The sequence below is a fragment of the Ruditapes philippinarum genome, unplaced genomic scaffold (genome assembly GCF_026571515.1).
Source record: "Ruditapes philippinarum isolate M1 unplaced genomic scaffold, ASM2657151v2 ctg321_1_1_1_1, whole genome shotgun sequence".
Classification (NCBI taxonomy): domain Eukaryota; kingdom Metazoa; phylum Mollusca; class Bivalvia; order Venerida; family Veneridae; genus Ruditapes; species Ruditapes philippinarum.
Genome location: NW_026860898.1, coordinates 104,599 through 128,794, shown reverse-complemented (window position 1 = coordinate 128,794; position 24,196 = coordinate 104,599). Strand labels below are relative to the sequence as shown.

General features: G+C 32.9%; 1 protein-coding gene across 6 annotated transcripts in view; it reads right to left on the bottom strand.

Moving 5' to 3' along the window:
- The window catches only part of LOC132713790 (delta-like protein B), a 98,319-nt gene that overhangs the window by 16,384 nt on the left and 57,739 nt on the right, over positions 1-24,196 (bottom strand). For 2 of the 6 annotated variants that reach the window (XM_060696467.1, XM_060696466.1), the window contains exons 3-6: positions 19,591-19,661; positions 2,641-2,815; positions 2,159-2,479; positions 1,631-1,691 (exon numbers count right to left, since the gene is read on the bottom strand). In XM_060696467.1, coding sequence (XP_060552450.1) covers positions 1,631-1,691; positions 2,159-2,479; positions 2,641-2,709 — 451 coding nt within the window. In that variant the 5' untranslated portion in view covers positions 2,710-2,815; positions 19,591-19,661. Of the gene's footprint in view, positions 1-1,630; positions 1,692-2,158; positions 2,480-2,640; positions 2,816-3,059; positions 3,199-5,337; positions 5,508-19,590; positions 19,662-22,842; positions 22,954-24,196 lie in introns of those variants that run through there. The other 4 variants (XM_060696469.1, XM_060696470.1, XM_060696472.1 and 1 more) reach the window with 4 other exon arrangements.

Sequence of the window (24,196 nt, the reverse complement as noted above, 5' to 3'; positions counted from 1 at the left end):
TGTACGTAACAGCATTAGAGAAAAGTCGTGTGTCAGTCGGTCAATGATAGTGGTGCTGTTGACAAAAAAACATCCTTGAAAATTTCCTTTCAAAAGATTACTACCGTCACAAAGATTTTAAAATAAAGAAGGGTCAGATTTCAACAAGAAAGTATTAGTATCTTTCATCAGCACAATCACCTGTTACCAGGAGATTGATAAAGAAAAAAAGCAACTTTGCGAATGAGCAGACGACACGAAGAGATACATTTAAGGCAGACGATACGACAAAGCAAGTATCTGTAAGTAGCCATGTCGTAAGTTAAGTGTAAAACTGAAGACATTAAGTGACGATAAAATTAATTCAGAGCCAGTTTAAAATTCCACAAAATCTTGTGTGGTTTTCATCGCGTAATTGAACCATCCGGTACGGTGTGCATATGGCGTTTTCCACATTCATAAACTCTAGCTAGTAAAATATTAAAATATAAATTCTGTTTAACGCTCGAGATCTCCCACCACTGGCGCACTTCACGTCTAGAAACTGGCAGATGGTTTGAAGCTTTTTAACCACTGGTAAAATAATTACACATCAAAACTGCTTCGTGACCCCAAAATCTCCCCTTTGTAGTGTTCATGTGTATCGGGTACCCGTATGCACAAAGGAGGCTGAAAAATCACTTTTTAAACATTTAAGGCACATTCTGTAGTAGTAAAATCTGTTTGAAAACTGTTGCACATTGTAATGTAGAAAAATGTTGATGTTTACGATTTAATCCAGCAAGATTTTGGCGAAGAGTTAGAATCAATATTTTGTTAAAGATTCATCTCAAGGGTTTTAATCCATCCACTCGTTCAGTCCAATTCACTTTGATTGTCCGAAAAAAAACCTCTTTGATAAAACTAATTCAGATGTATTAAAGTCACTTTGTTGTCTGATTTCAAAAACTTGTTTGTTCCGCGTTTTTCAAGCACATTTCAATATCTTTTTTTTCACTTTGGACTTTACTTTTTCATAACATATATTGTTAATCAATCGATGTATAGTTTTAATTAATTCCATTTGCTTTGAGTTTTAGGGGAAAAAACTTTCCTGTGGTGAACTAAAGGTATGTTCCAGCACCAAACGCCGCGAGAGGTTTTTACCTAATTCACTTTGACATTCATGATGGCCTTCTGTTTATATAGAGGGCTACTTTTCATAGTTACCACAATTTTTCAAATTCTTCATATGTGCTATGCACTTCACAAAGCTTTTAAAGCACGGACCCGCCACATTTGATCAACATGGGGTTACTTGTTAAGAATTCTGTTTGTACATACACAGTAATAATTCCGAACTCTGGTATCTTTTCTACAAAAACCTTGTGTTCACTTTTTACACAAACAACCAATTTACTATCCACTTTTAATCCAGAAATTTGTAAATCCACTGAATCACACTCAACATTTCACGTTCATATCCAAAAATCTTCACATAAACATTGCGAATTTAAAATCCAAATATGTATTCAAGTTTAAAATCCTCCTTTGTGCATGTCCTCCGAAAAAACTATCCTCTCGAACTCAACCCAACCCCTACCCACCCTGACCTTGACCCCCAGCGTAAGACCTTAAATTAGAGTTGACCTTAACATTTTAAGATACTTACCAGTTTCAGGTGATCTTAAAGTAACATCGTGCCAGGCTTGAATTATGATTGAAAATGTTCCCTGAAAAGAAGAAAACATAAATCAATCAATTACTCTGATACAAATCCTGATTAAAAAAATAACGTTTAGGGGTCAATACGAAAACAATTACGAATTTGCTTTGAACTTGGAACTGATAAATCATTTACAGTACAGCATTGACTATTCTTCAATCCGTTTACCAGAGGGTAATATGATTATTAGTGGATGAATGTGGAAAAATGCAGATTGGATACATATTTCATTAGAAGCAAAAAACATGTTGGTTTTATTGAATAAGCGAAAAAAACACCGTTCTACTCCCGTTTCGACAAGCTGTTTCATACAGCTTATGGTGTTCCCAAGTCCAGATCGATATTGTTTAATACAAAAATAAAAATGACTAACTTATGTTATACTATATAAGATATTTATAATTTCGAGATGATAAAAAAACATCAACAAACCGACACAGCGACGAAAAGAAACGTAAGAAAAGTATTACTTACCGGCCAAGAGATATTAAAATGGAACAGAAACACATTGTTGAAGCCTTCAAGAGTTTCAAAATTCACATTATTTCCTCCTAATACATTAGTCATTACATATCCAAGAAGACACTTTTCTTTACTTAAATCCGGTGGAATGTCGACCATATAATTAGTTATGCAGATTGTAAAAAACGTATGACAAGGTTCCGTGCACATTGCTCCTGAGTGACCCATGTTCGAGTTTTCATAAACTCCATTGCAACAATTTCCTTTATAATCCAAACCGCGCACATTTGTAAAGGATGATAGCCGTAGTTCAAATACACCTGAGCAAAGTACCTGTAAAATAATAGAAGTAAACATTATCAGGAACTGCTATGATTCCAAGTTTAAATAGTATTATCGTTACTTTATTGACAACATTGTTAACTTAATATTAAAGCTAAAACGACAAAGGGAAAAAATCGAACAATAATATGTTTGTGAAAAGTCATTCTTACCTTTGGTAACAAAATTAGAATGTGTAAAATCCCAAGAATAATTAGTGTTGCAGCTTTTCGTAACTTCATTTTGTCTGTTTACCGTACACTTGGCACCGGTACAGTATTCTGATATTGGCTTTAACCCTCAGCCTCGTTCCCGTGTTAAGCTCCGCCTACCACATTGATTGGCACGCTGTAATGGAGAAACACTAATGCTTTATCGTAAAATTTAATAGTATTTGATAAACGTAAATCCAGTTTAAAAAGGATTGCATTCGCGGATTGACATTAAAACAAAATACTGATTATAAACACACGCGAACACAAGAGAAAATGAACTTAATCCGCTGGTCTTGTACCATTTAACAAAGCGTCAGCGAATATGTAAGTGTTTTACAGATTAAACAGTAATAATTGAAAAGCTAAAGTTGTCCTACTGTTAAACTTGACAACCGATGCCAGGACTTTGTGTGAAAGCAGAAGCTATTCGGTTATCAGAGAACTTTTCTAGTCCATATAGATAAGACTGTTATTGGCACGCGCGCGCCCGTGATCTGCTCGCGCCGAATACATTTCGTAAACTGAACTCGTCTCTCTCCCATTGCAGTTTTATTAAAAAGCAGAATTTAATGTTTTGAAGAGAAAATATTGACGGGAGTTTAAAGGAGCGTGAAATCAGCAAGGATTCGGTTGAGAATAGCGCATGGTATTGGCTGTTGCGAACAAAGCAGGCCCGTTCGCTCGGCAGGTAAAAAACATTACACTTCACTTATTTCAGTCTTTGGATTGAAATCACAAATGTCACATCTGTGTCCGTCATAAGACTGTACGGTCATTAGAAATGAACGGTCAAAACAAATGGTAAAAAACACAGAAAAATACTAATACTAAATTTTATTAAGTTAGATAAGCCGATTTTACTGAGTATAGCTGAAGTTTAAATATTGCATAAACTGTTTCCTAGGTGAATTGCGATATTGTATTTTTGGAGGTGAATATCCACCATACCTTAATTTTGAGATGAATTGGGGTCATAAAATATTCTTTGTACCTTCAGCTGTCGTTACACCAAGCACCTGCCTCTTTTGTGGATGGTTATTCATATTTAAATTGATTCCTTATATGGAGAATACAGTCGCGTGGCTCCTAAGCAACGGGGCATATAATTTCACCTGGACGCGTGCCGTAAAAGTAATCAAGGTAGATAGTCAAAAAGAAACTTAAAATAGAAATTTTTGACTGCCGGTTATAAACTTAGACGGTTTAATGATCAAGATGAAATATCTATATAAAGTCTTGATAACGCATATTTTCAGTTGAGATTGGTAAATGGTTTATCGTCTGCCATATACGAAAATTTGGCGGGACTTTGTGTATTGTCATACCACGTGGGTTGACATATGGAAGGTCCACCTGTTGTTGTTTTGATAAGCTGTACAAAGCTAAAGAAATCTGAAATCTGTCCCAAAATGATGCACTTGTAGTTTTGTAGTGTTTACAATGAGACTACTAACGATGTTTGCTTCCAGATTACACAAGAGGTAATCGATAGTGATCGATGAGTTATCAGACACGATTGGTGAAGGTGCTGAACCTCATCTAGCGAACAATGCAGTGGTGTGATATAAACAACTAGGCAAACAATTGGACCAGGTGCCTGTGCCTGATAGTGCTAATTATGACATTTCACTTATTTGATTTGAATGTATTGTCGTACTTATCAAAGGTAAATAGGGGTATAAATGTATAGGTAATAGACATAATCAGCACGTGCTAGTTTTGATATAGGTAAATTATCGCTACTGTTCGGGGTTTTATGGGCTGATGGTGTAACCGATAAGGTGCACAACTGTTAAACGGCATAGAGCGACCATTGGTAGATATGTATCGCCTGGTGGGTGACCGTCGCCACATTTAATAGTAATAATAACCCTCTGTAAAACTACATACTGTGATACAACGTAAGTAAATATAGTATAGTATATACTTATGATTTATATACTACAGTACATTATATTATACTGTCATATCTATACAAAGTTTACAAGCTAAATTGTCCATTTAATAATAAATTTAAAGACATCTGCAAAAATATGTTTCATTCATAAGCGAACATTTTTGTCGTGTGAGATTGTCGTCTGAAGTCAAAGGGGGACAAATCTTATAACCAATATAACTCAATTTACAGTCATCATTTGAAAATATCAATAAGAATAGATTAGGAATAAACAGTAAATGTTATAAAATAAACTTATCTCCTATTATCTCAAAATTAAATGATTTAATTATAATTATATACATATTTATGCTGATATTTCAAAATGATAACAAAACGTTTTAAAGAAAATTTAAAATGTTTTTATCAAAATGTTCAATTATTGTAGTGTCGATTTTAACCTTACCTCTTAAACATGTAACATGTTTATTGATTATCTACATACATGTACATATAAGCATTTAACATAAATGTTACATTATGTTTATCTTTTTATCAATCAGTTGACAATTACATTTTTTATTAGAAATTGATAATGTTATCTTTACTGTTACTGTAACGTCGATACACTTGTGTATTTTTACTATACTTGCACATAACGTTATAAGTATACTGTAGTCAAAACTAACTAATGAACTAAAAATGAAAGTAACCTCATTCAAGGTCACTAGGTGCTAAGAATACTACTATGAAAAAAATATACATGTTCATTTACTTACATAAAAATTGATAAACTCCAATTTGTCGAATAATAATGTCCACACAAATTCGATAAATTCAAACAAATTAAAGTTGTCTAATCGTAAATGATAACATTACATTCAGTTATGTATTCCAATTATATTATAATTTGTTTCGTTGTCGTGTGCCATTATACATGCGATTTAAGAGATACCTGCCAATCTTGACAGGTATCTCAACACATGGGCGGGGCTTAATGTGTACATTGGCCAATCGATATTGTCACGCTCGAAATCTCACGGGGATGTTCGCGTGCCAATACATACTTGAGTAATTCGCGCCAATATTTTTTTACATACAGTAACAGGTGAAAAATAAATTACCATACGATAATAAATTTCTTTTAATATTTCATATCTTTGTCCTTTTAAATAAAAATAAAGTTTTACATAACATATTCGGTTTCTACTCTAGCACGCGTGTATTAAGTAGATTTTTTCGCATATTTGAATAGATTGAGCAATTCTAAATAAAACCCACGGAAATCATGAAAATTAAATGCATTTTAACAGACGACCCTTTCAAAAGACAGGTGTATTCTATCACCTGACGGAAAATTGGCGATTTTAGATTTTTTCCCCTCACGGATGTTGTTGGAATTTTGAACAGGTACACTAGGTGGAAAAAGGGAGTTGAAAGAGATTATCCTTGATAGTTTACAACAATACAAAAAAATATGAAGGGCACATCATTATTTGCATTCATTTGTTATCGGCTACATCAATGGAGCTGGCTGGCCGTGCACAACAGGTGAATATTCAATGAAAGGTGTCGTCTGCTACAGAATTCGTCACCCTTGAGGCAACAGGCAATGAGGGGATTTTCGATCTCAACTGCATCCTTATATGCACTTTACACCAAATAAGTGTATTTGTAAATACTTTAGCTGATTTTTACGTGTTTATCAAGGCGCCTTTCTTAAATAGTGCATATAAAGGGCAGGTGCAGTGTGACGTAGGAAGGATAATAAAATTTTCCTCCTATGGAGCATGGCGCGTTTAAAGTTTTTATATGATTATAAAAGATACCATAACATAATTATTACGCCAGACTTTTAATTTATTTTTTTTAAAGATGATTTTCATTAGAAAACTTATATTTTTTAAAACAGACAATATGTTCTATGTGTAACTTCTCTTTATCTTTAAAATTTTAAAATAGTCAAACACGACGTAAGATTGTGATTCATAGCCCTTATTGATACTTGATAAACAAGTTAAATGTATATGAATGAACACGAGTCAAAATAATGAGAATAAAAACACCTTAATGTAAGAATAAGCGCTCTCAATAGATACATTTTACTGATTATGTTTTTGATAAACTTATGAACCCGAAAGACTTCAAAATAAGCGAAATCAATTTAGACGATCGAGTCATTGATTTGTGTAGAAGATAACGGGGTTCTGTTACAGAAGAACTAAATGGAGGAACATTCTCCCTACTTTTACAAAATCTTTAATTGAAAATTTACACAGAGCAGGTACAATAACAACTAGTGATTGTCACGGTTTATTTTGTCACGGTGAGGGGGTGGGGTAAAGTTTTTCGCTAGATTTGAAACGCTTGGATGTATGCGGTTTTTTCGTAAATATGCAAAACTATGCCTTTGATGCAACTTATGTGGATTTTCACGCTTGTCGGACAAAAGTTAACAGCTAGACAGTTGTCGGCATACTTTAACAACCTTACAAACACCATAAAACCCGATTGTGTAAGAGTGTTAACCATTGCTCTATTAAACCTTAAGCAATCATCGTCAAGCAAGGATTAAACAAATTTTAACGAATTTAATTAAGAAATTTAAACAGTGCTCCCGAATTCTGATATTATTATTATCCGATTTGGTCAGCAGGGGGCGCCATTTAGGTCAAAGGTCAGATTATCCCCGTCCAACAAGTAGCCCTTGTCGCATTTTAGACAAAGGGAGACGATTCAAACATTTTAATCTTGATTGACTGGCGCAGTATGATATTTTGATAATCTGAAATTAAATACGTTGTTTTGACACCTTTAAATAAGGGTAGCTAAACATGTATGGGAAAATTAATAAAATAAAATATTAAAATTGGTCACATTAAAGAACGCATTTTCATTGGAAAGTGTCTTTATTATTGTTTGACGCATTATCTATTTAAAAAATCACTCAAAGATATACTGACTGAGTATTTCACAGGTTTTATTTGACCTTTAATTAGTACATATGCATGACATAGGGAACCATATGGTTTGAGTAATTATGGTCAATTGTCTAGCAGACGACACGTGACAACAACATATCAGCTGAACACAATCTGTTCACACATTTGCCTAATTGGGCGTTAATTACCTTTAAATTTAATAAATGACATTCCTTAATTGCTAGGTGAATACATTTTTTTCTTTTTATTATGATTATTATTTTAATTTTCAATCAAAACTTGCCAAAGCTTCATTGTTATGCAATGTTTTGTTCATTAAATGATTTTTAACTTTTAATCGACAATGTTTTCATTTTATTTATATATAATCGTATCTTTATAATATACATTTACTTATTTACTTTTCTCAATTGCATATCATATCCGCCGTACAGTTGTGTATTGGCGATGTACATTGTACATGTATATAACAAATTTTTCCAATTTCAATTTTTTTTCTTATTTCAATTATATAACAAATGAAAAATTGAACTTGAATTTCTAAAATATTTATTTTATGATAAAACGTATATATAGACATCCTTTTTTTATTTATTTATATATTTTTATTCGTTAATTATTTTTTTTAAAGTGAAACTTTAATTGATATAGTAAACATAGCATAAATGGGTCATCATTTTCTGAAATTCATATATGAGTACCTCAAAAGGCCCATCACGAATAGTACTAATATTTGATTAATTATACAGTATATATTTTTTGGTTCAATTTTGTTTCAAAGATAAAGTCCTATAAACGAGTTAAATATATATTAAACTCAAAAGAAAAGCTTAGAAAACCAGTCAGAATTATTTCATTGAATTTAAAGGTGTTTCAAGTGAATAAGCTCTTTGAAAATTGCTTTTCAAAGGTACAAAACGAGTATACTAATTTATCAAGTGGTTTGGTAACCGATTGGTTAAAGTAACAGGTGCTCGAAACATGCATCTGTCTTCAGGTCACGTGACGTGTGTAACGGTATCTCTCTGCTGTCGCCGCTGCAACAGGTGAGGAGCAGGTACAAATAAACAAAGTGTTTAAAAATAAAATAAAACGAGCGTGCCGCTTCGTGAATCATAAATATAAATTATAATCAACAAGTCTCACTTTGTTATACATTTCCTTTCTTACTTTTCTTTGTTAAGCAGAATTTTTTTCTAAAAATTATATTTTTGGAACTTAAATTTATATGTGCCTGCTAAAGGGTATTGTACAGTATATATTACAATGAATTCTATAGATGCTATGAGCACGCCCTATTAAAAGTAGTCGTCAACTTTCATAATGATTAAAACTTTCATAATCAGCATATTTTCGCAGACAATAGATATATCACAGTACCGCAGACAACAGGCAAAAGACGTTCGTTCTTTTCCAAGAATTCGAACTGGAATACAACCAGTGCGAGTAAAAACTTGATTAAATTTAAATAATTGCAGATAATTTAAAAAATACTACTAATCTTCTTTCGTGTCGTTGACAGTACAGGTAAATCAGACGACACTATCAGATCCTAGACGAATAAACCACCAAGGGTTACCTCCCTGTCTACAATTAAATCGTTAAAAAATTTAATCTAAGATCTAAAAAATTCACGCGTACATTTTATGGTTCAGGTTCAAAGAGTAAGTTTTATTGGTTTTATTGCGTTTTCACAGTTATTAAATCGGCAGTAAATCATTTTTTCCCTACTTAAACTTTTCGGAGAAACTTTGAAAAGTTCTGCAGTTAAAGAACAGAAATTCTTTACCGATCTTGCACAGTAACACTTATCTTTATGGTTAAAGGTTCAAGGCATAAACTATAATTGCAGCATATATATGCTGGAGATAATTTCTCTTCTTGTAACTGATGCAAAGAAGCCACTTAGAAAATTACAAGACGCACGTGCTAGTCATTAACGTGATTTATTCCAATCACTAAAAATAGAATCGAGCGATTTTTTACATCAGTTTTAGAGAGTGAATCGGTTTTTTTCTTTCTTCAAATTTTGAAAATACACAGAAACTGAATTATCTGTAGCAAATAAGCAGAACTGATGAGCCTACGGCTTGCTGTACTACACGAGACAGAAGGTAGACGCCAGGCAGTATATACATGGATAAGGAAAATTAAAATTTTATGATTTATGCAAGGCCTTTGAACATGAATAAATGGATGTACATAATTCGGGTTTTATATGCCATTTCATCGACGATAAGTCACCACACCACAGAACACATAACTTGCAGACGACTAGAAAATTGTTTCAATGCTTTGTTTATGTCTGCTGGAACTTATTTAAAGTCCTAAAGTCCCAGATGTCTACAAGAAATTATTAGATACAACGTCAACGTTTTGAAACAATGTCAACCCACTGTACTCTCCACTTTAAGCATGAAAACCTCGAACCCCATGAAGGCATTGAGCTTTCTGAATTCTTGTAAAGGTTTGTATTTGGAATAGTCCATTCTTAGTTAAAGTTTTTTTTTAAAATATCAAGAACTTAAACTCGAACAGCCAAAAGTACAGAATCTGGCCAGACTGACGAGTCTAGCAAGTTTTCATCGCCGCTGTTTCACAGGGAGACCATTTTTAATAAAATGTTCTTCAAAATAGGAACTTTTGCAATGTGTTTTTTTTTAAATCTGTGATAGTGATTTTTTTGTGATTTTTTTAAAAAAAAATTATAGATAGATTGACCACCTTTTGTTGAACTTAAAAATTTAAAAATGGCGGGATACCGCTGTGATTAAAGAAGCCGGAAGGCACTTGACAAATTAAACTTTATGCTGTTCCATGTCTTAAGTACGTATCGAATCACACAGCTTCCGGTGCAGCGGACATGCAAGTTCTTTGATGGAAAGGAACTTTGTAAGAACGCGACCTATAAAACGAACGCCAATTTCCATAAATCGGAAATCACATTCTTTGAAGCTAAAAATTGCAAATGAGCTATTTATTGAGCGTGCATCTAAAATCAGGTGCCTGTTTGAAATGTCATGCGCGCAAGGATTTCCCAAAGTTCTGGTGAAATACACATGTCTTACACTATTTTAAAAACAGACAATGAAAGATGTTCTTTTCCCATTACATCATGAAATGTTGGAAAATGGTCGGGCAATTCTTAGCACGAAGAGACAGTCACAATCTTGTAAGGCGTTTTTACAACAATAAACAACAACAACATTAAGCATATTTAAAAAGATCAACACTGACATTAATCTCTCCTATAAAAATAAACATTAAATACATGTTCATAACAATTGTTACATTGATTTTTCAAAACTGTGGTGTTTTTTTAACGATATGTTTAAAAGGGATAATTATTGTTTCCGTAATTTAGTCATTTTTTGCTAAATACTGTATTTTTCTTAATACCGACACATATTTATTTTTGCTTTTCATTTTGTCAACGAATAACGTATTTGATTTATCTTACCATTTAGAATACCAAAAACGAGTAGCAGCAACAATAGCAGAAACAACAACAGCAACACCTGAGTATTGCTTTAAAATCTGTGACTAAAAGACACAGGTAATGTAACATATGTTTAACTTTGAATTCCACCAGTAACCGTTTCTTTGATAAGAATTGGAAACATAACCAGTTCGAAAGCTAAACTATTCTGCCTATTTATTCTAAAATGTTAATGCTAGATATATTGTTGCATGTAACCAGTTTTTTCCTCTTCTTCAACAAAAAATAGACAGCATATGTAAAGTGCTATTTTCCTAAATCCGCTCGTTGCGCTCCGAGCAGAACGCAACTTTCTCACGGTCTGAACGTCTTAACTTTCCGTATGCGTTACAGATGTTTAAAAAAGAACCTGGAAAAAATCGGCATGATACCAGGTGTATTATCTCTTACAAGTTCCTAAAAACATCACATAAGACTACATACATAAAGGCCTAGGAAAAATTAATAATTTTTGATCGTCGGTCCGAATAATGCATTTCTTTCTTATAGTACGCGATTGTTTATTTGAGTTAGCATACACAAGTACAATTGATTAGAAATAAAATGGCAAGAATAGTATGTTTTGCAGTTATGGTTTTAACAGAAATGGTGTCGGAAATGGTGTATTACTAACTAGTTATACTTGAATGTTCATTATATGATACTCCAAAGTCTAAAATGTTCAATATATGATACTCCAAAATCTAAATGAAAAAGAAAACAGCAAAGCCAAACTAAAGATGACCATAACATCACATAAATCAGTACAATATTGCTTTGATGACACCAAAACTTTTCGCGAATACACATTTGCTATTACTAAACAAATTTTCAAGCTACATTGAAAACGTGCCCATTTAAAACACCTTTATGACAAAACAAAGTCAAAACTGGCCAGCATTTTTTTTAAGTATCAGGAGTTTTTTCTACGCTCTTTATATCAGTCAGTGGACAACCAAGTAACTGCTTCTGTTCCAATGAAGTTTGGTCGAAACCGTCTTTGCTCGAAATTCGGCATGGTTATTTATCAGATGTTAAGTATAAGTTTTATGAGGTCACGTGAGTTAAAAGTTAATTATAACCTTTCACATTTATCTAAAATGCGGCGCGTGCATAGCTCGGTCTAAAGTTTCCCAGAAGGCCTATGGACACGCTAGTTTTGTAAAAATGGCGACAGAAAGTTGCAGCGAAGTACATCTGGATTTTTAAAACATCTGTACAAAGCACGAGCTGTGACGTTTAATAGAACTCATTTTTATTTTATAGATATTCGCCATATGGAAAAAGTAAACAGTTTGTGTTAGTCTTTTGGGTGATTTACAGTTTATGTTCTCCGAATTAACGGTTCAAAGGTCGACTGTATTACCGTTTGTTAGGAAATCAAGTAAACAGTTGCGGTGACTACAGATTTGCTAGCGATATTAAATGCTCAATGTTTAAAACGCAGGCGTTTAAGAGTAATAAACAGTAAAAGAAGATTTGAAAATGGCTGAAGAAGCATTATTTAGGCCACGGGAAAAAAACTTGGAGATTTATATCTTACCAGCGTACGAAACTAAACTGAAATGTTTTCAGTACTTTCAATTTATCAACACATATGAAACGGCAAGATGTATGGTAATATAAAATTAAATTTTGAGCAATTATATTGTAATGTTTTTTTTAACAATTGCATAAGAAACAATGTATTCAGAAGAGGAAAGAAAATCTTTCCGTTACGTCTTTAACGATCTGTATTGTACTTAGATTTTCAAAAATAAAATTCCATGGCGCGATGACTGACGGATAAGACAAAACTGAAATAGCGCTTAACGACACCCTGTCGGGCGCGTGCTGAGAAGGGCACGTGATCTGCAATGGCCAATTGAGATAAGCCATGGAATGTTAAAACTTCAAACAAGAATATCTGAGGCAAAATGCAGATACGCAGTTGCAGTTATTATATGTATAAAAACAAAGCCTGATAAAATCAAAGCGAAAAAAAATCCTAAAGAATTTGACGATGATTTTTCTTGACAACAGCCATACATTGTAAACTTTTTAATAACTCTAACCAAGCAAAATCATAGCAAAGTACATTGTTCAGCATAAAGTAAAACATAACTTAAACATATTCAACTCTGACTGATCAAAGGACGAAGATAATTTATCACTGACCAAAGTAAAGTCAAAAATGAATATTTTACATCATGATAACCTCATACCATATTCAATCTTGAAAATGATGATCATTTACTTTTCTCCGAGGGGGGACACCGATCTTATCTGTAACGAATTATTGAATTTAACCGTTTGTGAGTGTTTAAGATGGACACTGTTATTGGTTAGGGCTAAATATTTGACGGCTATCTCGCCCTTATTGAATTGCTAATTAGTTTTATCAGTCGAGTATTAAGTATATTTATGCGTTTGACAAACTAACCTTTTGAGACATTTCTATTAAGCGTTTGATAGGAAATTTGATATTCGAGACCACTTGGACATTGCCGGGGTCAAGTCCAGTAAGATCATTTGTAGAACACTTAAGGGCAGTACAATAAACGGAATGCTTGATGTAAATTTTAAGGGTTAGATCGCTATATCAAAGAAGTCAAGAAAGGAAAAATGAGAAACACGTCAAAAGATGTCACAGATTTCTATCAATAAAAGCACGTGCGTCTTATATTATGAATAATAAAGTCAAGAAGTTGAGAAACATACTTCAAATGGCGTGTGTCCACACCACGTGACAACACTTGAAATAAAAGCAATCACGAATCTACGCTACAATGGCATAATTGCGAAACACTTGGGTTATTAATATACCTTCAAGTACATTCAAATTCCGAAAAGTGCTTTTTTATTAATGCAAAAGAAGAAGAAAGGGGACAATGGCATTGGCAATAAAACACCTCAATACTTTCTTTTATTTTGAAAATTTGTTATTTCTGTGGTCTAATTTATAAAATTAAATTCTTCAAAGTCCACGAATGGCAGTTTATTTGTTTTAAATTGTTGATAAAACTAATTTCAATAGAAAATTGTAAGACCCACTGATGGAATACAAATGTAGTACATAGTAAAACAAGAAAAGCATTGATGCAAAGCATCAAAGGGCGTCCAAGCAAGAAATGCAGAAAGTGAAGATGAACTAGTGGACATATGATGACAAGATATTCTTATAAACTTTTCAATGGTTAATTGGTTTTTACCAGAATGAACAGACGATATACATTGTTCATTATGAGCTTTGATTGGCATGCTAGAGATTAGAATATTACTTGTTATTTCTTTATGATCGTGATTATTAATAACAACGGATATACATGTATACAATCATTTATAATCCATATGTGTAACTCATGATCAACACGACACTTGTGGAATTGGCCCTTATTATGTTATCCCCCCTCTTAAGGTATCTGTTCACACTTAGTAAAAATATGATACTGGTTATATTACCATGTTCAAAGCGCTTGCAATCGGTTCTTCTCAAGGGACATTACTCTAACGTAATTATCCAAATTATACAGTGTCGCTATGCCGATAATGTAAAATACTCGAACTGGTAATTTCTCGTGTTATGTTAAATTAAAGAACGGAATGAGTTCTTGATATCTTATTAATTAATTAATAGAAACAAGAGTGGAAAGGAGCCATTCTAAGACTGGCATCGATGATACACGAATTATCCGAAGTGATAATTGGCAACGGGCCCTTGGGAACTACTTGTAACACCAATTTGTAATAGTAAATCTGTTCTTGCATTCGTCGGAAATCTGAAGTTTTAACCTTAATTTAGAACTTGCCAACCCCTTCTAGCCTTTAGAACCCATTGTATTTTTCGTTCATCACACAGTTTGAATGTAAATAATTTTCTAGATAAGCCACCCAAACATTCAAAATCAATAATGTAAGAAGGAAAAAAAGAAAGAGAAAAAACAATATGGAAACTGGGGTCAAATTATACCTTATTTTTTGTTATATTTGTGTCCCAGATGGAAATAAGTAAACGTTAAATATTAACAGAAAGATAATCAACAAATGTTCAACTTAACAAAATGCGAAAAGTTTTCGAGTGTTGTTTAGTTAACTTTCATTACAGTTGAGGGTGATGTGTTGTCGTCAGACAGCAATTACATCTACTTATATCAGATGTTAGCTCGAGAGCGAGGCTAGTTGATTACGGGGTAGGCGGTGCGACTAGGATGTGGCATGAACATGGCCAGGGTAATTGCTAGGTTTCAGGTTTCGCGTGCATCGAACATGTCATATCGTTTCCGTGTTTATAAATTAATCAACGCCACTCTGACCGGTTTTTCATCGCAACTGTGCTCGATTTATTAATTGTCCATAACATGAAATAGATCGATAATGCCAAAAGTTTTGTTTATCTTATTAACGTCACTAAAAATATGCATCAAAACAAGTAATAAGAAATTTCAACTATGTACTTAAAAAACAGAATAGTTCTGGTCAACTTACGAAAAGTTACAGAGTTAGTTGCGGAAAATTCTAAATATTCAAATTTGCGCGTTAGATAAACATTACACATTGTTTGCCTCTATTTTTATTTTATTTTGACTGAATTTAGTAGAATAAACCCCGGTACTCTTCACAAATTATCAAGTGGATATCCAATGGTGGCTATATAAATACATAACTATATCGTAAGGTTCACTTTGGTTTAGAAGCCATGTATAACAAACAATACGTGTCCACACGGTGTGTTACTAGATACCCATGAGAAAGTTTACCAATTTATTTTGTAACAAGTCATATAACCTAACCCACCACCTTTATAACTGGATATCTATGACCTTGAATAAAATAATAAATAATGTAACCTGGCTTGACATTGAATATTGTCATGTAGAGAAAATCATAATGTATGGGAATTAGTTAGGTGATTTTTTAATTGTTTTAAACTACTAAGTCGGTCTGAAATTCTTATAATACTATCAGTCTGGACTCGATTTCCTTTGATCCTTATCCTGCTGAATTTCCTAAATGGACTTGTCAAGCTTCCATTTTTGGAACTGTCCATTATCAATTTCGGGGATATATAAATGAAGATTTGAAGAAAGTCAGCCACCAATACAGAGCCCGGTCACAGTGCACGGATGTTCAGGCTGACCTGGCTCTATACTAGAATCAAAGTTTGTTAGTTTCCATTCCAGCCGTGTAAGGGTAAACACAGCTGATTCCAAGAGATTCTAGCTAACGAACAAAACCTTCATTAAAATAAACTAACATTTCTTTATTCTGAACTTAATCTGATAGAGCAATTAAACAGTACTGTTGACTAAAACTGTGAGCTATACAGTTCTTTAATGGTCAGTACCATCTTTTGTATGAATACGTAGAAGAAAGAATATGAAAAGCTCAAAAAGAAACTTTTAAAACACGTCTTCATTCAAGCAGGAATAATTTCTAAAATGTGAATAATATTTTCAATACACTGACAATATCGATATTTGCCTTTATTACTCCGGTTGCCCGTTCAGATGACGATATCAAGGGACGTAACCAATGATGTCAAAGTAACCGTAAATTTTAATTATGGTCGTTCTTTATATATTTTTTATGCGATTCAACACCCATATAGCTAATAAGTAGTCCAACTAATTAGACTTGTCAAAGAGACACCGAATAATTTTGGACGGACGCTGTCTTTTTCCAACGGTTTGACAGTAAGAAAAAAAAAAATGTAAAATGGGTCAAACCGTTCACGCCGAATTAATTAGGCTAGCTAATAAGCAACACATTGCCGCAAATATAAAGTTTGATAAAAAAAGGTTACGGAAACTTGTTTGGAAATGCAAGATGGAATATCAATACTTGTTTAAAGTGATGTGTTTGTAAACAGAACATGTCAGGTGATCTGTATATTATTATATTCTAACTGTTCATAATGTTTACATGTCATTTTAATTATAAAATTAACACCCGTCGCTTAATGTAAATGATCACTTATTTTCGGGAATATCAGAAGAAAAACAAAACAACACGTCAACAGTCTGAGAGCAACCTATGAAACTTAAGAAGTAATTGAACCATCATTCATGTCTATTTTATTTTACATTACTCCCCCTTCTGGGTATTTTTACAACATTTAGCATATCTCCTGCCAAAATTTTATCTTAAATTTGTACCAATAAATAGCCAACTGACAGAGACCGTTCAGCAGCCGTGGATTGCCGATACGTAAACGAACACTTCCGACTGTTTATGTTTCCTAGGCGAGCACGCGTGGGAAGTCTATGTGCCGTCCCAAATGACCATTCAGCGAAATGATATTTTGATGATAGTTTAACAATCGTTGCGGTCAATTATCACTCAATGAGGCATGGAGATAAGATAACTCGCTCATTCCAATGAAAACGGAGATAAGCTATCTACATTCATGACAGTTCATTATTTTTACAGTAACAAAGTACATGCTTTCAACAATTTGACACAGTGAGAACAACTTTAAAATAAATATTGTCAAAATGATTAATCTTTTTTTTTCCTTCTTGAACAAATAAGATCTACATTCTTTTCAATGGTTTATGTGTAGTCCTGTAGGGCCATAAGGAGCCTGAGACAGTCTTGAAGTCCTCAAAGCGGAACGCGACCACATTATTAGAAATACCTTAGGTTTGGAGACCACGCTTAAAATTCGCAATTGTCGCGCTAATAAAAAATAAGTTATTTTTGATAGAAAAGGTGTTCGTGTTAAAATGACATTAACTCTACTTTTCGTCCCATTATGAAGAATTGTAACTCTGCTTTGATATGGTAAAAGATCGAGAAAATGTATTAATATGCGGAGAAATGCATTACAATTTAGTAATTTTGGTACACATCTGCACTATTTAATATTCTTTTTATTGTAGTTTTATTTCGATTTCATTCTTTGATGTCAGAATCATACTTCTACACATATACCTAAGACACATTAAATGCAGCAGTTATGGTCATTTTATTGTTGAAATAAATGACCATAATTAACAGTAATTAAGATAAATTACTGACCAAAAATGGGTGGTCAGTCCGTTTTTAAAAGCTAATGGTCAGATGTTATTTTAGCTAAACACTTACCTATAGCGCTAGAAGAATTCTTAACTGACCATCTGTTTGTTATCATAAAACATTTGTTTTCCGACAAAAATAAATTAGTTTTCCACTCAAGGCTTATGTTTTCGACATGTTTTCATCAATGAAAAGATTATTTACAAATCGGCCTTTCTAATGAAGATGTGCCCGTGCTTCCTTGATTAATATATGTCCCGGTCAGACAGGCATGTTATTAGAGAGGGAAACAAGAGAATGTTTAATTTTTGTAGAATTGATACATTCTGCGAGATCAAACGGTTTTAGGATGAAGTGAGGATTTTGTGGCCTGATGTGTTTCTCTTAAGTATTTATAGGAAGATTACTCGAAAACATATTTTGGGTATCGATGGATATCGATTACACGTATGTCGCTTCCTACAAATTAATAACTGTATTAAAGATAGCCTGAACGCCTCAGTTTCATTTTTTATGAGTAGCAAATGTTTTTATTGCTGAAACGTAGAGAGGAACTACTTTTTTTAGCACATGCAGGCGTAGAATCAAAGTATAAAATTTATAAACAGTCTTGTTCAGTTACGATTTAGTTTGTAAACAAACAAAAACAATGTCTTTGAAGTTCAGTCCGTGGGTTTGAGAGTAGATACACGATCATCTTGCCAGTTGTTTGGGCCAATGTTTGTTAGATATACCGGGTTAAAGTTTAAATTTTACAAAACACGCTGAAAATAAGGTACCACAAACTATACTGGGTAAAAGGACAAAAACAGACGGGAAGAAAAGCAAAGAACAGAAAGAAAGTACCCTTAATTTGAAATACAACTCTATTGCTATGATACATAAGAAAGATCTTGATATCATATTATTCAGTTGCATGTACATGTATAAGAGACATTCTAATCGTTTTGGCATTAATCTTACACTCCAGCTTTCGCCTTAAAAGACGTCTGTCATGCGTCCCCATGTTTTTCGTGAAAATCAACCATTTAAGTGCAGGGCCCTTACAATATAAGTGTATAACAGTGTACAGCGTATCTTGAACGATCTAGTTCATGTATTCGTTATATCAGCGAAACGCAATCATTATAAACTGTACCTGGGGAGAGGACCGTTTCACACTAGTAAATTTCCCACGTTCGAAGTTTGTCAAGCCGGAATTTTCAAGCAGACTATATATTTATTATCAGTAGATAACTTAGATCACTTTATTATGATATACATGAATAAATTAACGATATGTTTATTTGATCATAACGATTTTCTGTCTGATTACTTCATTTTAATTGTGAAACAGAAGGACTTCCGCGTGTATTGTTTAATTTGTATGCAAACAAATAAGCGAACTGTGTTTTTTTTTGTACGTCGCGAACCGTTGATGATTCTGCTTTCAATCTATAGTGTATAAAACGTAGAAATTTTTCATTCATATGACATCGCTTATGAGTAAATAAAACAGGAATTCACATTTGGTATGGTCCGGATTGTTTGTATCGAATTTCACACGGGTACAGACTTATCTAATTCTATGTCACATTGTCTAAAAAGTGTAAAATATTCGAGAACTGTTCACTTACGTCTAATGCTCTTACAGTGGGTCGGGAACGAGTGTCACAAATTTAAATCCACACGGTGACAATGCATCGATCTGCAAAATAAAGATATCCATGATTTAGGAAATTAATGTATTCATCATAATCTATGTGCTAAGGTTACGAGTAATTTAAAACTTTTAATTACCAAAGTAAAATAGGAAAAGAAAATTCGACTACGAGTCTTTTCAGAGAACTTACTCTGTCCCACGACCCCTTGACTTTAACGAATATGGTAAATATTAATCATAGAAATCAACACAGTGCTTAATATAAACGATGATTATGTTTTTAATGTTCATTATGGAGAGTTGCATCTTTGTAATGATTTTAATAGACATTAACGTTCTATTGGCATTCTTTTCGTTGAATAATTGATGAGGTATTTTTACCATCAAACGCGGAAAGCGATTGATAATTTGAATTATAGCTTTCATTATAAAATAAAGACAGCGATAATGTGCGCATGCCCTGCACCTTTGATTTAATCTCAATATATAATGTTCAATAAGTCATTCGATCTGAAAAGCCATATGTTCAAAATAATCTTCACAACAAACTGTTTACCTTGGCTATAAGGGCGTTCTGAAGCAAGTCTTCGGGTTTACATATATTCCAATTTGGTTACATATATTACACATATAATCCAAATACCTTTCACATTTTTTGCAAAGAAAAGGTGAATGGTAATGAAAATTAAAAAAAAAACTTTTGAAAATTCACTGTAAAAATCCACTTTGGGATAACAATATATATCTATATATATTTATATAATTCCCCCTGAATAACGAGTATCAGTTGAACTTTATTTTAGCACTTTCTTCACCGGAATCCTTTTATATTATAAGCAGTATCTAATAATCAAAATTTTATTTCGTCATAATTTTATTGATACACTTAAATATTTTCTCCATATATTTGTTGTTAAAGACATGTGTTATCTCCCAAAGATTTTTTTTCAGCAGACAAATAACATTTCACTTATTCACAATAAAGCGTTCGATACAAACGGACTGCTGGGAGCAGCATTTGCAATATTCTTTATCAAAGATTATCACCGGACGGTGAACGCGTTAATCGTCTGCCAATGCCCGCCTTTGTTTTTCTTTAGCCTAACACTAGCGCTCATGGTTACAGTTAACGCACTTAAGCAGTTTAAAAGTAAAGATACATGGAGATAAAAACCTTCAAATGTCTAAACAATGTCCATGCTTGGGCAATGAGTGGATAAAAGTAAATATTGAGTAAATGAAGGGTGAACCTTGCACCCTTCATTTGAAAATAAAGACGACAAAACACCACGCGTAAACGGTGGGAAAATATTATACGATACCATCAACTGATCATATTTCTGCCAGAACAAAACCATTTTGGGTAAAAAGATAGTTTTAAAGGTCACTATATGCATGGGCATGCATCACTGAAACGCCGAGTTTGATATGTTTATTTAAATTCTAACTTTCTTATTCAACATGGAGATAGATTCTGATATTTCACAAAAGTCCAACACATAGAAGACATTTTTAGATAGAAACGGCACTACTTTCATTTTAAGCACAAACACACCGCGCAAAATAATGATATCTATTATTTAAATCAATGAAAATATGATAAGTCTTGGATGTGTTTGTAATAATATGTCACATGTGTTTATTATGTGGTTAGAATGTTGGCGGAAATAGTGATTTGTCTTTGCCATCAGTAATTGCTCTCGGTCAGCCCAAGGTCTTTCAAATAGACTCTAGCCGGCCTTTCCGTCCGTTCAGTCAAGACTGTCTTAAATAATGTTGGGTATTTAGCCAAGTTACCTGGTTAATCCTGCTTGTCTCAAAGTTTTAAGCCATACATGTCTAAGTAACGCCTTCATACGGCAAAACTGCGATGGCTCAAATTTTAGAAATTTGATATTGAAATCACTCACACTGTCAACCAGACACATTTATTGGCAAATGTTAAAGCAAAAGACGATATTGAACAAAGCGAATTTTAATTTAGAGGTATGAAAAGTATCCATGTATAGAAGGCCCCTATACATGTTTCTCGAACAGGGTGTGACACCAACCATTCACGTACATAATTGTGTTATGATCTGTCGTGTACTATGTATCAGACAAAAATAGATGTGTTGTTTCTATGAATAGAAAAAACAAAAATGAGTAGTTTATAGCTTTAAAGAAGTTACTGAATAAAATTTTCGAGATGGTTGCCCAAGTGAATCCTTTCACAAATTTTCCCAGGCTTCGAAAATGAGAGTAAACCGCAGTTTTCTGTCTCGCACATTATTAACCGTGTCATTTATCCGCATTTAACATATTTTTACAGTACTAAACATGACACATTGTCTATTTTTTGTTTTTTGTTTTTTTTTACAAATGACGGCTTATGAAGAGATATTTCATAAAAGATCCGTTTCGTGTTTAAACGACATTTTGAAAACGAAATGTACTTTACATGACTTATAAATGTTACACTAGCACCGGTAAATAGTCCGCGGGAAGCTGACATGTCGGCAGCATCAGTCTACTACTTTTACATAAATAATGAAAATGATGAGTTTAAAGGTTCCCTCAAAACATGGAGCTTCTGTTATAAAAATTTCTGCTCAAAGTAAACGTACAACATCGAAATAATTTCCTGATATTATTTACTTTAAACTGTAAAATGTATAATTAGACTGAGAAGACATTGCATCTGTGAGGCACAACGGCTAGTCCCGATTAGATACTGTTTAAAATGGTATAATATCAGTATTACAGGTCTTTAAACGATATACAATGTATTTAGAGAAACCATGTATTTTTACTCGATATGACTGTCCATGTTACCGTTTTCAGTCATTACAATTATAATCAGAAACCAAAGAAAATCATTCTAATTTAAACATAAATTTGCTATTATTCTGTATGAAATGCACGTTCCATTAGTCACTGTTACCACTAACTGTACATAAAGAAGATAGAAAAAACTTAGATCACTTCCCCCTGTTTTGTTGTATCATTTATTTTAAACCTTAAAAGATATAACACACTTAAAATTTTTAAACTTTAATGCTTGAATTTTTTTTTTACCTTTTAATAGCCACAGTTTTGTGATTTATAAACTATATTTCAAAAGACAGTAAAATGATACAAATTAGCTATATTTCTTCATTCAGTAATTTCACCCCAAACACATCAATTGATATCTTGCAATGTTTCAACACTTAACATAGAGGCAAGTATTTGCTGAAACTCTTACCTATTGTCAAAGATGTCCACTTAAACACAATTTGTCAAGAAACACTGGAAGGTTTCTGTATGAATTTCTGATATAGAGCAGTGTCATTTCAAGTGATTTGCCTTGTTAAACCTGAAGTAGGATTAATATAGAGTTTATGTCATCATTGGGCTTATAATGTGAACTTTCTCACGGTTTTACCTTCTCAATGTATACAGAGATCATTTCATTAAACATATGCAATATCCTAGACGTTTTGGAAACTGGCCATCCCACAGGGTGGTAGGGAGTTATTTTGGTCCATGTTGCAACAATGTCCCCTATCAGTTTCAGCAGCTAATGAGCCTTAATCTCGGTAATTTACTAATACTGATAAATAAGTCATGTTTAAGATTAGCCTATTACTCATACTCAAGATTATTTGAGAAAAATATAGCATTTTTCAGTTTTTTGAAAAAAGCTATTCTGATGTAAGATATTTAAAAATATCAAGACGTATATTTTCCATCAATTCATCTTTTATATAATTATAAGAATTTTTTTTTTTTTCATTTTTATTTTTTTTTTTTTTTTTTACAAAAGTGTGACACAAATTTAGATGTAAGTAATCCATTGTTGTTGTGTAAGATAAATGAGGACAATGAATTATCAAAGACAAGTGCAACATGTGATTTTTTTTAAACCTGAGACACCCTACATGACCTTCCTTATTTACCTATGATATCATCTGTCATTTTTGTTTGATTTTCTATATAATCGAATACCTTATACCGTGAGAAAATTGCGGAAGTTGTTTGCTTATGAGTGTAAGTTTAAATATAGCCAAAATATATGCATTACTAAAATTAAATGTTCTCCTTTTATGTGACATAGCATTTATAAGTGCAATTTTTGGGTGATATATACTGGTAACATAATGGATTTGTCCTGCTTTTAATATGGAATAGTCCATTTTAAAGGTTAAAGGTTAAATGTTTACACATAGATAATATCCAACTATATTTTAATGTAAGTGTTAACAACTTTAATATTTAAGATAATAGAGAGATGGTTTGAATAGTCATGTAGGTTAGTATGTACAGCACAGTTCAGGGTTTAAACACTGGTCTGGCTGCATGTTTTCCCATTCAACTGTTCATGCACATAGTTTACAAAATATTAGGATATTGTAACAAAATGAAAATCAGTGTCCCGAGGCAAATATCAGGAAGTTTTTTTTTATAGTTGCAGATACATTTGAAATTTCAGATGTATAAGGAACTCTTTTGTTCCTGCTACATGATCTAAATTTCAAAAACCTTGACACATAAGAAATCTTTAATTTTCTATTTCATTTCTAGTATCTTCAAAAAAAGTGATTCCTTTGATAAAAGTG